The 18,450-nt window shown below is 44.7% G+C and overlaps 1 protein-coding gene across 3 annotated transcripts in view; it reads left to right on the top strand.

The window, feature by feature from the left end:
* Positions 1–18,450, top strand: part of LOC139545471 (protein NLRC3-like) — a 75,509-nt gene that overhangs the window by 25,257 nt on the left and 31,802 nt on the right. For all 3 annotated transcript variants that reach the window (XM_071353286.1, XM_071353266.1, XM_071353276.1), the window contains 3 exons: positions 924–1,109; positions 1,620–1,793; positions 2,121–2,294. In XM_071353286.1, coding sequence (XP_071209387.1) covers positions 924–1,109; positions 1,620–1,793; positions 2,121–2,294 — 534 coding nt within the window. The remainder of the gene's footprint in view (positions 1–923; positions 1,110–1,619; positions 1,794–2,120; positions 2,295–18,450) is intronic.

The following is an 18,450-nucleotide window of genomic DNA, read 5'->3' as shown; positions in this document are numbered from 1 at the left end:
ACACATGAATATCATACCCCACCAAAAATGCTAACCTCCCCTGATATTGTAATGGTGAGAGGTTAGCATGTCTTGGGCGTATGATATTTGTGCGTCTGTAATTTTCTCACTCATCGTTATTCATAATTAATTCAGGACTATCCGTAATGATGGTAGCATCCACATTAATGTAGAAGTGTTTAGAAACATATTATATTCTTACAATAAAAGGGACTTCAAAAATGACACAATACATTATTTACCATTAATTTCTATTGGGCACAAAATAATCGGAAACACAACCAAAACAAACAGCAAATGCATCTAACAAATGTGTAGAGTCACAAGCTTGATGTGGTCATCGCGTGCTATGAATGTGGGACCAAATACTTAACTTTTTACTATTTTAATAAACATACAAGTTCACCCGATTTAATGGTACATCAACTGGCAAAAACTAGCCAAGTTAATTTACTTCTGTTGAAACGGGACAAAACAAAGGCTACAAAACATTTCCATACACACAACAGCTGTGACGGATACTGATATAGCTAGAAGCTAGAGCTGAACTAGCTGTGGTAGCTACTAGCTTGCTCAGCACTGGGAATCTACTTTTTTCCCCTGTTAAGTCAAACAGCAGTTACCTTGCATCAGTCAAATAAACTAGCCAGTTTCTGTTCTGCTTGCTATTACAACTCGGAGAAAAAGCACAACACACAGCATCTGCCTCTGTTCATCTCTCCCGTGACGGTCCTATAAGCCAGCCTTTCAGAAACTTTGCCTTCACACTGTCCAGGCTGAAACCACCAAACAACCTACCGGACCGCTCTGCACACCGATAACACTTTTTGTATCACAGTGCAATGATAAAACTGTGAGGGGACAAAAAAAATGCAGTTTCAGAATGAAGTGAAAGTTGCGCCCCTGCATCTCTGTTTCTGCAGACTAGCAGGCTGTAGACTCCTACCTGAGCACTATGAATCACTGGCCTTCGTTCTCCAGTCAGCAGACTCATCCTTGAGAGAGCTCGACCTGAGGAACTGTACGCTGTCTGATGGTGATGATGAGGGCAGACTGAGTGTTCTCTTCGCTGCGTTGAAACATCCACACTGTAAACTGGAGACACTGAGGTCAGTACTTTGGGAGGTGTTTTCAGATGACGAGAACCTGAAGATTGTTGGATAGTTTTTAGGGTCATTTTGTCACCCTGACAGCTTGTATATGTACTGATCATATGTTCTTGATCATTGTTTTAATGGCGGCAGGTAGCCTAGCGGTTAGAGTGTTGGGCCAGTAACCAAAAGGTCATTGGTTCAAATACCTGAGCCAACAATGTGTCCAATCTTTCAATGTGCCCTTAAGCAAGGTATTTAACCCAATTTGCTCTAGGGGTGCCGTACTACTATGTCTGACCGTGTAAAACAACACATTTCACTGCACCTATCTGGTGTATGGGACAATAATACTAATATATAACATCTATTATTTGTTTAAACACTTAGCTTTGGGTATGAATGCATATCAAACCTTTCCTCACAAGAATGTTGATGTTTTTTGTGTAGCACTTTCTTTGTAGTATAGTCTTATGAAGTATTATATATAAATATCCTATCATAAAATGGTTTTCTCTGTTGCTGCAGACTTGCTGGCTGTGAACTCACTGAGTGGTTTTATGAAGTGTTGGCCTCAGTTCTCAGCTCAAACTCCTCTCACCTGAGAGAGCTGGATCTGAGTCACAATGACCTGCAGGATTCAGGAGTGAAGCTGCTCTCTGCTGGACTGGGGAATCCACACTGTGAACTAGAGACACTGAGGTCAGTACTTAGAAACATTGTTACTCAACAGGAGACCAAAAGGTCTGTGTCAGAAAACAATCTATCCTCAGTTTTTTGGAACAGTTTTTAAAAATATAGTATACTGCAATATTGACTGACCATATATATTGAGTCAGAATATCCACAGGGGGCCATTCCTTCAGAAAATATACCTTAAACACCTTAGTTTCTCCAATCCATCCATCTTATATAACAAGACTGTCCCTTTGAGAATAACGTGTCCATTAGATATTTTGTATTGCTCAATAATGTTACCAAATAAATGTTATATTTTGATGTGTTTTACCCTAACTCTGTTCTCTGCAGGATGTCATTCTGTAGAGTCACAGAGGAAGGCTGTGCTTCTCTGGCTTCAGCTCTGAGGTCAAACCCCTCCCACATGAGAGAACTGGACCTGAGCTTCAATCACCCAGGAGACTCTGGGGTGAAGCTGCTCTCTGCTAGACTGGAGGATCCACACTGTAGACTGCAGAAACTCAAGTTAGTACAGTTACTGTGGAAACCATATATTTCTAGTGCCTTTCTTTCCCATTTATACCACCTCCTTTGAGTTCTGACCAAAACAGAATGCCAAACTGATTGATTGAATATTGCATTTGTCTTATTATTCTGAGAACAGCCAGGTATGGATATGGTGTAGAGCTCTTACTGTCACCTTTTTGGACTAGACTACACTTCATACAGTCTGGACTAGACTACACTTCATACAGGCTGGACTAGACTAGACTTCATACAGGCTGGACTAGACTAGACTTCATACAGGCTGGACTAGACTAGACTTCATACAGGCTGGACTAGACTAGACTCCATACAGGCTGGACTAGACTACACTTCATACAGGCTGGACTAGACTAGACTTCATACAGGCTGGACTAGACTAGACTTCATACAGGCTGGACTAGACTACACTTCATACAGGCTGGACTAGACTACACTTCATACAGGCTGGACTAGACTACACTTCATACAGGCTGGACTAGACTACACTTCATACAGTCTGGACTACACTTCATACAGGCTGGACTAGACTAGACTTCATACAGGCTGGACTAGACTACAATTCATACAGGCTGGACTGGACTACACTTCATACAGGCTGGACTAGACTACACTTCATACAGGCTGGACTAGACTAGACTTCATACAGGCTAGACTAGACTTCATACAGGCTGGACTAGACTAGACTTCATACAGGCTGGACTAGACTACACTTCATACAGGCTGGACTAGACTACACTTCATACAGGCTGGACTAGACTACACTTCATACAGTCTGGACTAGACTACACTTCATACAGTCTGGACTACACTTCATACAGGCTGGACTAGACTAGACTTCATACAGTCTGGACTACACTTCATACAGGTTGGACTAGACTACACTTCATACAGTCTGGACTACACTTCATATAGTCTGGACTAGACTACACTTCATACAGGCTGGACTAGACTACACTTCATACAGGCTGGACTAGACTACACTTCATACAGTCTGGACTACACTTCATATAGTCTGGACTAGACTACACTTCATACAGGCTGGACTAGACTACACTTCATACAGGCTGGACTACACTTCATATAGTCTGGACTAGACTACACTTCATACAGGCTGGACTAGACTACACTTCATACAGGCTGGACTAGACTACACTTCATACAGTCTGGACTAGACTACACTTCATACAGTCTGGACTACACTTCATACAGGCTGGACTAGACTAGACTTCATACAGGCTGGACTAGACTTCATACAGGCTGGACTAGACTAGACTTCATACAGGCTGGACTAGACTAGACTTCATACAGGCTGGACTAGACTTCATACAGGCTGGACTAGACTTCATACAGGCTGGACTAGACTTCATACAGGCTGGACTAGACTAGACTTCATACAGGCTGGACTAGACTAGACTTCATACAGACTAGACTAGACTTCATACAGGCTGGACTAGACTAGACTTCATACAGGCTGGACTAGACTACACTTCATACAGGCTGGACTAGACTACACTTCATACAGTCTGGACTAGACTACACTTCATACAGTCTGGACTAGACTACACTTCATACAGTCTGGACTACACTTCATACAGGCTGGACTAGACTAGACTTCATACAGTCTGGACTACACTTCATACAGGCTGGACTAGACTACACTTCATACAGTCTGGACTACACTTCATATAGTCTGGACTAGACTACACTTCATACAGGCTGGACTAGACTACACTTCATACAGGCTGGACTAGACTACACTTCATACAGTCTGGACTACACTTCATATAGTCTGGACTAGACTACACTTCATACAGGCTGGACTAGACTACACTTCATACAGGCTGGACTACACTTCATATAGTCTGGACTAGACTACACTTCATACAGGCTGGACTAGACTACACTTCATACAGGCTGGACTAGACTACACTTCATACAGTCTGGACTAGACTACACTTCATACAGTCTGGACTACACTTCATACAGGCTGGACTAGACTAGACTTCATACAGGCTGGACTAGACTTCATACAGGCTGGACTAGACTAGACTTCATACAGGCTGGACTAGACTAGACTTCATACAGGCTGGACTAGACTTCATACAGGCTGGACTAGACTTCATACAGGCTGGACTAGACTTCATACAGGCTGGACTAGACTAGACTTCATACAGGCTGGACTAGACTAGACTTCATACAGGCTGGACTAGACTAGACTTCATACAGACTAGACTAGACTTCATACAGGCTGGACTAGACTAGACTTCATACAGGCTGGACTAGACTACACTTCATACAGGCTGGACTAGACTACACTTCATACAGTCTGGACTAGACTACACTTCATACAGTCTGGACTAGACTACACTTCATACAGTCTGGACTACACTTCATACAGGCTGGACTAGACTACACTTCATACAGGCTGGACTAGACTACACTTCATACAGGCTGGACTACACTTCATATAGTCTGGACTAGACTACACTTCATACAGGCTGGACTAGACTACACTTCATACAGGCTGGACTAGACTACACTTCATACAGTCTGGACTAGACTACACTTCATACAGTCTGGACTACACTTCATACAGGCTGGACTAGACTAGACTTCATACAGGCTGGACTAGACTTCATACAGGCTGGACTAGACTAGACTTCATACAGGCTGGACTAGACTAGACTTCATACAGGCTGGACTAGACTTCATACAGGCTGGACTAGACTTCATACAGGCTGGACTAGACTTCATACAGGCTGGACTAGACTAGACTTCATACAGGCTGGACTAGACTAGACTTCATACAGGCTGGACTAGACTAGACTTCATACAGGCTGGACTAGACTAGACTTCATACAGGCTGGACTAGACTAGACTTCATACAGGCTGGACTAGACTACACTTCATACAGGCTGGACTAGACTACACTTCATACAGTCTGGACTAGACTTCATACAGGCTGGACTAGACTACACTTCATACAGGCTGGACTAGACTACACTTCATACAGGCTGGACTAGACTACACTTCATACAGTCTGGACTAGACTACACTTCATACAGTCTGGACTACACTTCATACAGGCTGGACTAGACTAGACTTCATACAGGCTGGACTAGACTACACTTCATACAGGCTGGACTGGACTACACTTCATACAGGCTGGACTAGACTAGACTTCATACAGGCTGGACTAGACTAGACTTCATACAGTCTGGACTAGACTAGACTTCATACAGTCTGGACTAGACTAGACTTCATACAGGCTGGACTAGACTAGACTTCATACAGGCTGGACTAGACTAGACTTCATACAGGCTGGACTAGACTAGACTTCATACAGGCTGGACTAGACTAGACTTCATACAGGCTGGACTAGACTAGACTTCATACAGGCTGGACTAGACTACACTTCATACAGGCTGGACTAGACTACACTTCATACAGTCTGGACTAGACTACACTTCATACAGTCTGGACTAGACTACACTTCATACAGTCTGGACTAGACTAGACTTCATACAGGCTGGACTAGACTAGACTTCATACAGGCTGGACTAGACTACACTTCATACAGGCTGGACTAGACTACACTTCATACAGTCTGGACTAGACTACACTTCATACAGTCTGGACTACACTTCATACAGGCTGGACTAGACTAGACTTCATACAGGCTGGACTAGACTAAACTTCATACAGTCTGGACCTCACTTCATACAGGCTGGACTAGACTAGACTTCATACAGGCTGGACTAGACTACACTTCATACAGGCTGGACTAGACTACACTTCATACAGGCTGGACTACACTTCATACAGGCTGGACTACACTTCATACAGGCTGGACTAGACTACACTTCATACAGGCTGGACTAGACTAGACTTCATACAGTCTGGACTACACTTCATACAGTCTGGACTACACTTCATACAGGCTGGACTAGACTACACTTCATACAGGCTGGACTAGACTACACTTCATACAGGCTGGACTAGACTAGACTTCATACAGGCTGGACTAGACTAGACTTCATACAGGCTGGACTAGACTAGACTTCATACAGGCTGGACTAGACTAGACTTCATACAGGCTGGACTAGACTAGACTTCATACAGGCTGGACTAGACTAGACTTCATACAGGCTGGACTAGACTAGACTTCATACAGGCTGGACTAGACTTCATACAGGCTGGACTAGACTAGACTTCATACAGGCTGGACTAGACTAGACTTCATACAGGCTGGACTAGACTAGACTTCATACAGACTAGACTAGACTTCATACAGGCTGGACTAGACTAGACTTCATACAGGCTGGACTAGACTAGACTTCATACAGGCTGGACTAGACTAGACTTCATACAGGCTGGACTAGACTAGACTTCATACAGGCTGGACTAGACTACACTTCATACAGGCTGGACTAGACTACACTTCATACAGGCTGGACTAGACTACACTTCATACAGGCTGGACTAGACTTCATACAGGCTGGACTAGACTAGACTTCATACAGGCTGGACTAGACTACACTTCATACAGGCTGGACTAGACTACACTTCATACAGGCTGGACTAGACTACACTTCATACAGTCTGGACTAGACTACACTTCATACAGTCTGGACTAGACTACACTTCATACAGGCTGGACTAGACTAGACTTCATACAGGCTGGACTAGACTAGACTTCATACAGGCTGGATTAGACTACACTTCATACAGGCTGGACTAGACTACACTTCATACAGTCTGGACTAGACTACACTTCATACAGTCTGGACTACACTTCATACAGGCTGGACTACACTTCATACAGGCTGGACTAGACTAGACTTCATACAGGCTGGACTAGACTAGACTTCATACAGGCTGGACTAGACTACACTTCATACAGTCTGGACTAGACTACACTTCATACAGTCTGGACTACACTTCATACAGGCTGGACTAGACTAGACTTCATACAGGCTGGACTAGACTAGACTTCATACAGGCTGGACTAGACTAGACTTCATACAGGCTGGACTAGACTAGACTTCATACAGGCTGGACTAGACTAGACTTCATACAGGCTGGACTAGACTAGACTTCATACAGGCTGGACTAGACTAAACTTCATACAGTCTGGACTACACTTCATACAGGCTGGACTAGACTAGACTTCATACAGGCTGGACTAGACTACACTTCATACAGGCTGGACTAGACTACACTTCATACAGGCTGGACTACACTTCATACAGGCTGGACTAGACTACACTTCATACAGGCTGGACTAGACTAGACTTCATACAGTCTGGACTACACTTCATACAGTCTGGACTACACTTCATACAGGCTGGACTAGACTACACTTCATACAGGCTGGACTAGACTACACTTCATACAGGCTGGACTAGACTAGACTTCATACAGGCTGGACTAGACTAGACTTCATACAGGCTGGACTAGACTAGACTTCATACAGGCTGGACTAGACTAGACTTCATACAGGCTGGACTAGACTAGACTTCATACAGGCTGGACTAGACTAGACTTCATACAGGCTGGACTAGACTACACTTCATACAGGCTGGACTAGACTTCATACAGGCTGGACTAGACTAGACTTCATACAGGCTGGACTAGACTAGACTTCATACAGGCTGGACTAGACTAGACTTCATACAGACTAGACTAGACTTCATACAGGCTGGACTAGACTAGACTTCATACAGGCTGGACTAGACTAGACTTCATACAGGCTGGACTAGACTAGACTTCATACAGGCTGGACTAGACTACACTTCATACAGGCTGGACTAGACTACACTTCATACAGGCTGGACTAGACTACACTTCATACAGGCTGGACTAGACTTCATACAGGCTGGACTAGACTACACTTCATACAGGCTGGACTAGACTACACTTCATACAGTCTGGACTACACTTCATACAGTCTGGACTACACTTCATACAGGCTGGACTAGACTAGACTTCATACAGGCTGGACTAGACTAAACTTCATACAGGCTGGACTAGACTAGACTTCATACAGGCTGGACTAGACTAGACTTCATACAGGCTGGACTAGACTAGACTTCATACAGGCTGGACTAGACTAGACTTCATACAGGCTGGACTAGACTAAACTTCATACAGTCTGGACTAGACTAGACTTCATACAGGCTGGACTAGACTACACTTCATACAGTCTGGACTACACTTCATACAGGCTGGACTAGACTAGACTTCATACAGGCTGGACTAGACTAGACTTCATACAGGCTGGACTAGACTACACTTCATACAGGCTGGACTAGACTACACTTCATACAGTCTGGACTAGACTACACTTCATACAGTCTGGACTACACTTCATACAGGCTGGACTAGACTAGACTTCATACAGGCTGGACTAGACTAGACTTCATACAGGCTGGACTAGACTAGACTTCATACAGGCTGGACTAGACTAGACTTCATACAGGCTGGACTAGACTAGACTTCATACAGGCTGGACTAGACTAGACTTCATACAGGCTGGACTAGACTAAACTTCATACAGTCTGGACCTCACTTCATACAGGCTGGACTAGACTAGACTTCATACAGGCTGGACTAGACTACACTTCATACAGGCTGGACTAGACTACACTTCATACAGGCTGGACTACACTTCATACAGGCTGGACTACACTTCATACAGGCTGGACTAGACTACACTTCATACAGGCTGGACTAGACTAGACTTCATACAGTCTGGACTACACTTCATACAGTCTGGACTACACTTCATACAGGCTGGACTAGACTACACTTCATACAGGCTGGACTAGACTACACTTCATACAGGCTGGACTAGACTACACTTCATACAGGCTGGACTAGACTAGACTTCATACAGGCTGGACTAGACTAGACTTCATACAGGCTGGACTAGACTAGACTTCATACAGGCTGGGCTAGACTAGACTTCATACAGGCTGGACTAGACTAGACTTCATACAGGCTGGACTAGACTAGACTTCATACAGGCTGGACTAGACTAGACTTCATACAGGCTGGACTAGACTTCATACAGGCTGGACTAGACTAGACTTCATACAGGCTGGACTAGACTAGACTTCATACAGGCTGGACTAGACTAGACTTCATACAGACTAGACTAGACTTCATACAGGCTGGACTAGACTAGACTTCATACAGGCTGGACTAGACTAGACTTCATACAGGCTGGACTAGACTAGACTTCATACAGGCTGGACTAGACTAGACTTCATACAGGCTGGACTAGACTAGACTTCATACAGGCTGGACTAGACTTCATACAGGCTGGACTAGACTATACTTCATACAGGCTGGACTAGACTAGACTTCATACAGGCTGGACTAGACTAGACTTCATACAGACTAGACTAGACTTCATACAGGCTGGACTAGACTAGACTTCATACAGGCTGGACTAGACTAGACTTCATACAGGCTGGACTAGACTAGACTTCATACAGGCTGGACTAGACTACACTTCATACAGGCTGGACTAGACTACACTTCATACAGGCTGGACTAGACTACACTTCATACAGGCTGGACTAGACTTCATACAGGCTGGACTAGACTAGACTTCATACAGGCTGGACTAGACTAGACTTCATACAGGCTGGACTAGACTACACTTCATACAGGCTGGACTAGACTACACTTCATACAGGCTGGACTAGACTACACTTCATACAGTCTGGACTAGACTACACTTCATACAGTCTGGACTAGACTAGACTTCATACAGGCTGGACTAGACTAGACTTCATACAGGCTGGACTAGACTACACTTCATACAGGCTGGACTAGACTACACTTCATACAGTCTGGACTAGACTACACTTCATACAGTCTGGACTACACTTCATACAGGCTGGACTAGACTAGACTTCATACAGGCTGGACTAGACTAGACTTCATACAGGCTGGACTAGACTACACTTCATACAGGCTGGACTAGACTACACTTCATACAGTCTGGACTAGACTACACTTCATACAGTCTGGACTACACTTCATACAGGCTGGACTAGACTAGACTTCATACAGGCTGGACTAGACTAGACTTCATACAGGCTGGACTAGACTAGACTTCATACAGGCTGGACTAGACTAGACTTCATACAGGCTGGACTAGACTAGACTTCATACAGGCTGGACTAGACTAGACTTCATACAGGCTGGACTAGACTAAACTTCATACAGTCTGGACTACACTTCATACAGGCTGGACTAGACTAGACTTCATACAGGCTGGACTAGACTACACTTCATACAGGCTGGACTAGACTACACTTCATACAGGCTGGACTACACTTCATACAGGCTGGACTACACTTCATACAGGCTGGACTAGACTACACTTCATACAGGCTGGACTAGACTAGACTTCATACAGTCTGGACTACACTTCATACAGTCTGGACTACTCTTCATACAGGCTGGACTAGACTACACTTCATACAGGCTGGACTAGACTACACTTCATACAGGCTGGACTAGACTAGACTTCATACAGGCTGGACTAGACTAGACTTCATACAGGCTGGACTAGACTAGACTTCATACAGGCTGGACTAGACTAGACTTCATACAGGCTGGACTAGACTAGACTTCATACAGGCTGGACTAGACTACACTTCATACAGGCTGGACTAGACTTCATACAGGCTGGACTAGACTAGACTTCATACAGGCTGGACTAGACTAGACTTCATACAGGCTGGACTAGACTAGACTTCATACAGACTAGACTAGACTTCATACAGGCTGGACTAGACTAGACTTCATACAGGCTGGACTAGACTAGACTTCATACAGGCTGGACTAGACTACACTTCATACAGGCTGGACTAGACTACACTTCATACAGGCTGGACTAGACTACACTTCATACAGGCTGGACTAGACTTCATACAGGCTGGACTAGACTACACTTCATACAGGCTGGACTAGACTACACTTCATACAGTCTGGACTACACTTCATACAGTCTGGACTACACTTCATACAGGCTGGACTAGACTAGACTTCATACAGGCTGGACTAGACTAAACTTCATACAGGCTGGACTAGACTAGACTTCATACAGGCTGGACTAGACTAGACTTCATACAGGCTGGACTAGACTAGACTTCATACAGGCTGGACTAGACTAGACTTCATACAGGCTGGACTAGACTAAACTTCATACAGTCTGGACTAGACTAGACTTCATACAGGCTGGACTAGACTACACTTCATACAGTCTGGACTACACTTCATACAGGCTGGACTAGACTAGACTTCATACAGGCTGGACTAGACTAGACTTCATACAGGCTGGACTAGACTACACTTCATACAGGCTGGACTAGACTACACTTCATACAGTCTGGACTAGACTACACTTCATACAGTCTGGACTACACTTCATACAGGCTGGACTAGACTAGACTTCATACAGGCTGGACTAGACTAGACTTCATACAGGCTGGACTAGACTAGACTTCATACAGGCTGGACTAGACTAGACTTCATACAGGCTGGACTAGACTAGACTTCATACAGGCTGGACTAGACTAGACTTCATACAGGCTGGACTAGACTAAACTTCATACAGTCTGGACCTCACTTCATACAGGCTGGACTAGACTAGACTTCATACAGGCTGGACTAGACTACACTTCATACAGGCTGGACTAGACTACACTTCATACAGGCTGGACTACACTTCATACAGGCTGGACTACACTTCATACAGGCTGGACTAGACTACACTTCATACAGGCTGGACTAGACTAGACTTCATACAGTCTGGACTACACTTCATACAGTCTGGACTACACTTCATACAGGCTGGACTAGACTACACTTCATACAGGCTGGACTAGACTACACTTCATACAGGCTGGACTAGACTACACTTCATACAGGCTGGACTAGACTAGACTTCATACAGGCTGGACTAGACTAGACTTCATACAGGCTGGACTAGACTAGACTTCATACAGGCTGGGCTAGACTAGACTTCATACAGGCTGGACTAGACTAGACTTCATACAGGCTGGACTAGACTAGACTTCATACAGGCTGGACTAGACTAGACTTCATACAGGCTGGACTAGACTAGACTTCATACAGGCTGGACTAGACTTCATACAGGCTGGACTAGACTAGACTTCATACAGGCTGGACTAGACTAGACTTCATACAGGCTGGACTAGACTAGACTTCATACAGACTAGACTATACTTCATACAGGCTGGACTAGACTAGACTTCATACAGGCTGGACTAGACTAGACTTCATACAGGCTGGACTAGACTACACTTCATACAGGCTGGACTAGACTACACTTCATACAGGCTGGACTAGACTACACTTCATACAGACTGGACTAGACTTCATACAGGCTGGACTAGACTAGACTTCATACAGGCTGGACTAGACTAGACTTCATACAGGCTGGACTAGACTAGACTTCATACAGGCTGGACTAGACTACACTTCATACAGGCTGGACTAGACTACACTTCATACAGTCTGGACTAGACTACACTTCATACAGTCTGGACTACACTTCATACAGGCTGGACTAGACTAGACTTCATACAGGCTGGACTAGACTAGACTTCATACAGGCTGGACTAGACTAGACTTCATACAGGCTGGACTAGACTAGACTTCATACAGGCTGGACTAGACTAGACTTCATACAGGCTGGACTAGACTAGACTTCATACAGGCTGGACTAGACTAAACTTCATACAGTCTGGACTACACTTCATACAGGCTGGACTAGACTAGACTTCATACAGGCTGGACTAGACTACACTTCATACAGGCTGGACTAGACTACACTTCATACAGGCTGGACTACACTTCATACAGGCTGGACTACACTTCATACAGGCTGGACTAGACTACACTTCATACAGGCTGGACTAGACTAGACTTCATACAGTCTGGACTACACTTCATACAGTCTGGACTACACTTCATACAGGCTGGACTAGACTACACTTCATACAGGCTGGACTAGACTACACTTCATACAGGCTGGACTAGACTAGACTTCATACAGGCTGGACTAGACTAGACTTCATACAGGCTGGACTAGACTAGACTTCCTACAGGCTGGACTAGACTAGACTTCATACAGGCTGGACTAGACTAGACTTCATACAGGCTGGACTAGACTAGACTTCATACAGGCTGGACTAGACTACACTTCATACAGGCTGGACTAGACTTCATACAGGCTGGACTAGACTAGACTTCACACAGGCTGGACTAGACTAGACTTCATACAGGCTGGACTAGACTAGACTTCATACAGACTAGACTAGACTTCATACAGGCTGGACTAGACTAGACTTCATACAGGCTGGACTAGACTAGACTTCATACAGGCTGGACTAGACTAGACTTCATACAGGCTGGACTAGACTACACTTCATACAGGCTGGACTAGACTACACTTCATACAGGCTGGACTAGACTACACTTCATACAGGCTGGACTAGACTTCATACAGGCTGGACTAGACTACACTTCATACAGGCTGGACTAGACTACACTTCATACAGTCTGGACTACACTTCATACAGTCTGGACTACACTTCATACAGGCTGGACTAGACTAGACTTCATACAGGCTGGACTAGACTAAACTTCATACAGGCTGGACTAGACTAGACTTCATACAGGCTGGACTAGACTAGACTTCATACAGGCTGGACTAGACTAGACTTCATACAGGCTGGACTAGACTAGACTTCATACAGGCTGGACTAGACTAGACTTCATACAGGCTGGACTAGACTAAACTTCATACAGTCTGGACTACACTTCATACAGGCTGGACTAGACTAGACTTCATACAGGCTGGACTAGACTAAACTTCATACAGTCTGGACTACACTTCATACAGGCTGGACTAGACTAGACTTCATACAGGCTGGACTAGACTAAACTTCATACAGTCTGAACTACACTTCATACAGTCTGGACTACACTTAATACAGTCTGGACTACACTTCATACAGGCTGGACTAGACTACACTTCATACAGGCTGGACTACACTTCATACAGTCTGGACTACACTTCATACAGGCTGGACTAGACTACACTTCATACAGGCTGGACTAGACTAGACTTCATACAGGCTGGACTAGACTACACTTCATACAGTCTGGACTAGACTACACTTCATACAGTCTGGACTACACTTCATACAGGCTGGACTAGACTAGACTTCATACAGGCTGGACTAGACTAGACTTCATACAGTCTGGACTACACTTCATATAGTCTGGACTAGACTACACTTCATACAGGCTGGACTAGACTACACTTCATACAGTCTGGACTACACTTCATATAGTCTGGACTAGACTACACTTCATACAGGCTGGACTAGACTACACTTCATACAGGCTGGACTACACTTCATATAGTCTGGACTAGACTACACTTCATACAGGCTGGACTAGACTAGACTTCATACAGGCTGGACTAGACTACACTTCATACAGTCTGGACTAGACTACACTTCATACAGTCTGGACTACACTTCATACAGGCTGGACTAGACTAGACTTCATACAGGCTGGACTAGACTTCATACAGGCTGGACTAGACTAGACTTCATACAGGCTGGACTAGACTAGACTTCATACAGGCTGGACTAGACTTCATACAGGCTGGACTAGACTTCATACAGGCTGGACTAGACTAGACTTCATACAGGCTGGACTAGACTAGACTTCATACAGGCTGGACTAGACTAGACTTCATACAGACTAGACTAGACTTCATACAGGCTGGACTAGACTAGACTTCATACAGGCTGGACTAGACTAGACTTCATACAGGCTGGACTAGACTACACTTCATACAGGCTGGACTAGACTACACTTCATACAGGCTGGACTAGACTACACTTCATACAGTCTGGACTAGACTACACTTCATACAGTCTGGACTAGACTACACTTCATACAGTCTGGACTACACTTCATACAGGCTGGACTAGACTACACTTCATACAGGCTGGACTAGACTACACGTCATACAGGCTGGACTAGACTACACTTCATACAGTCTGGACTAGACTACACTTCATACAGTCTGGACTACACTTCATACAGGCTGGACTAGACTAGACTTCATACAGGCTGGACTAGACTACACTTCATACAGGCTGGACTGGACTACACTTCATACAGGCTGGACTAGACTAGACTTCATACAGGCTGGACTAGACTAGACTTCATACAGTCTGGACTAGACTAGACTTCATACAGTCTGGACTAGACTAGACTTCATACAGGCTGGACTAGACTAGACTTCATACAGGCTGGACTAGACTAGACTTCATACAGGCTAGACTAGACTTCATACAGGCTGGACTAGACTAGACTTCATACAGGCTGGACTGGACTAGACTTCATACAGGCTGGACTAGACTAGACTTCATACAGGCTGGACTAGACTAGACTTCATACAGGCTGGACTAGACTAGACTTCATACAGGCTGGACTAGACTAGACTTCATACAGGCTGGACTAGACTAGACTTCATACAGGCTGGACTAGACTACACTTCATACAGGCTGGACTAGACTACACTTCATACAGTCTGGACTAGACTAGACTTCATACAGTCTGGACTAGACTAGACTTCATACAGGCTGGACTAGGCTAGACTTCATACAGGCTGGACTAGACTACACTTCATACAGGCTGGACTAGACTACACTTCATACAGTCTGGACTAGACTACACTTCATACAGTCTGGACTACACTTCATACAGGCTGGACTAGACTAGACTTCATACAGGCTGGACTAGACTAGACTTCATACAGGCTGGACTAGACTACACTTCATACAGTCTGGACTAGACTACACTTCATACAGTCTGGACTACACTTCATACAGGCTGGACTAGACTAGACTTCATACAGGCTGGACTAGACTAGACTTCATACAGGCTGGACTAGACTAGACTTCATACAGGCTGGACTAGACTAGACTTCATACAGGCTGGACTAGACTAGACTTCATACAGGCTGGACTAGACTAGACTTCATACAGGCTGGACTAGACTAAACTTCATACAGTCTGGACTACACTTCATACAGGCTGGACTAGACTAGACTTCATACAGGCTGGACTAGACTACACTTCATACAGGCTGGACTAGACTACACTTCATACAGGCTGGACTACACTTCATACAGGCTGGACTACACTTCATACAGTCTGGACTACACTTCATACAGGCTGGACTAGACTACACTTCATACAGGCTGGACTAGACTAGACTTCATACAGGCTGGACTAGACTAGACTTCATACAGTCTGGACTACACTTCATACAGTCTGGACTACACTTCATACAGGCTGGACTAGACTACACTTCATACAGGCTGGACTAGACTACACTTCATACAGGCTGGACTAGACTAGACTTCATACAGGCTGGACTAGACTAGACTTCATACAGGCTGGACTAGACTACACTTCATACAGTCTGGACTAGACTACACTTCATACAGTCTGGACTAGACTAGACTTCATACAGGCTGGACTAGACTAGACTTCATACAGGCTGGACTAGACTAGACTTCATACAGGCTGGACTAGACTAGACTTCATACAGGCTGGACTAGACTAGACTTCATACAGGCTGGACTAGACTAGACTTCATACAGGCTGGACTAGACTAGACTTCATACAGGCTGGACTAGACTACACTTCATACAGGCTGGACTAGACTACACTTCATACAGTCTGGACTAGACTAGACTTCATACAGTCTGGACTAGACTAGACTTCATACAGGCTGGACTAGACTACACTTCATACAGTCTGGACTACACTTCATACAGGCTGGACTAGACTAGACTTCATACAGGCTGGACTAGACTAGACTTCATACAGGCTGGACTAGACTAGACTTCATACAGGCTGGACTAGACTAGACTTCATACAGGCTGGACTAGACTAGACTTCATACAGGCTGGACTAGACTAGACTTCATACAGGCTGGACTAGACTAAACTTCATACAGTCTGGACTACACTTCATACAGGCTGGACTAGACTAGACTTCATACAGGCTGGACTAGACTACACTTCATACAGGCTGGACTAGACTACACTTCATACAGGCTGGACTACACTTCATACAGGCTGGACTACACTTCATACAGTCTGGACTACACTTCATACAGGCTGGACTAGACTACACTTCATACAGGCTGGACTAGACTAGACTTCATACAGGCTGGACTAGACTAGACTTCATACAGTCTGGACTACACTTCATACAGTCTGGACTACACTTCATACAGGCTGAACTAGACTACACTTCATACAGGCTGGACTAGACTACACTTCATACAGGCTGGACTAGACTAGACTTCATACAGGCTGGACTAGACTAGACTTCATACAGGCTGGACTAGACTACACTTCATACAGTCTGGACTAGACTACACTTCATACAGTCTGGACTAGACTAGACTTCATACAGGCTGGACTAGACTAGACTTCATACAGGCTGGACTAGACTAGACTTCATACAGGCTGGACTAGACTAGACTTCATACAGGCTGGACTAGACTAGACTTCATACAGGCTGGACTAGACTAGACTTCATACAGGCTGGACTAGACTAAACTTCATACAGTCTGGACTACACTTCATACAGGCTGGACTAGACTAGACTTCATACAGGCTGGACTAGACAACACTTCATACAGGCTGGACTAGACTACACTTCATACAGGCTGGACTACACTTCATACAGGCTGGACTAGACTAGACTTCATACAGGCTGGACTAGACTAAACTTCATACAGTCTGGACTACACTTCATACAGGCTGGACTAGACTAGACTTCATACAGGCTGGACTAGACTAAACTTCATACAGTCTGAACTACACTTCATACAGTCTGGACTACACTTAATACAGTCTGGACTACACTTCATACAGGCTGGACTAGACTACACTTCATACAGGCTGGACTAGACTACACTTCATACAGGCTGGACTAGACTAGACTTCATACAGGCTGGACTAGACTAGACTTCATACAGGCTGGAC

The sequence above is a fragment of the Salvelinus alpinus genome, chromosome 2 (genome assembly GCF_045679555.1).
Source record: "Salvelinus alpinus chromosome 2, SLU_Salpinus.1, whole genome shotgun sequence".
Lineage (NCBI taxonomy): Eukaryota > Metazoa > Chordata > Actinopteri > Salmoniformes > Salmonidae > Salvelinus > Salvelinus alpinus.
This window is presented reverse-complemented; position numbering and strand designations above follow the sequence as displayed.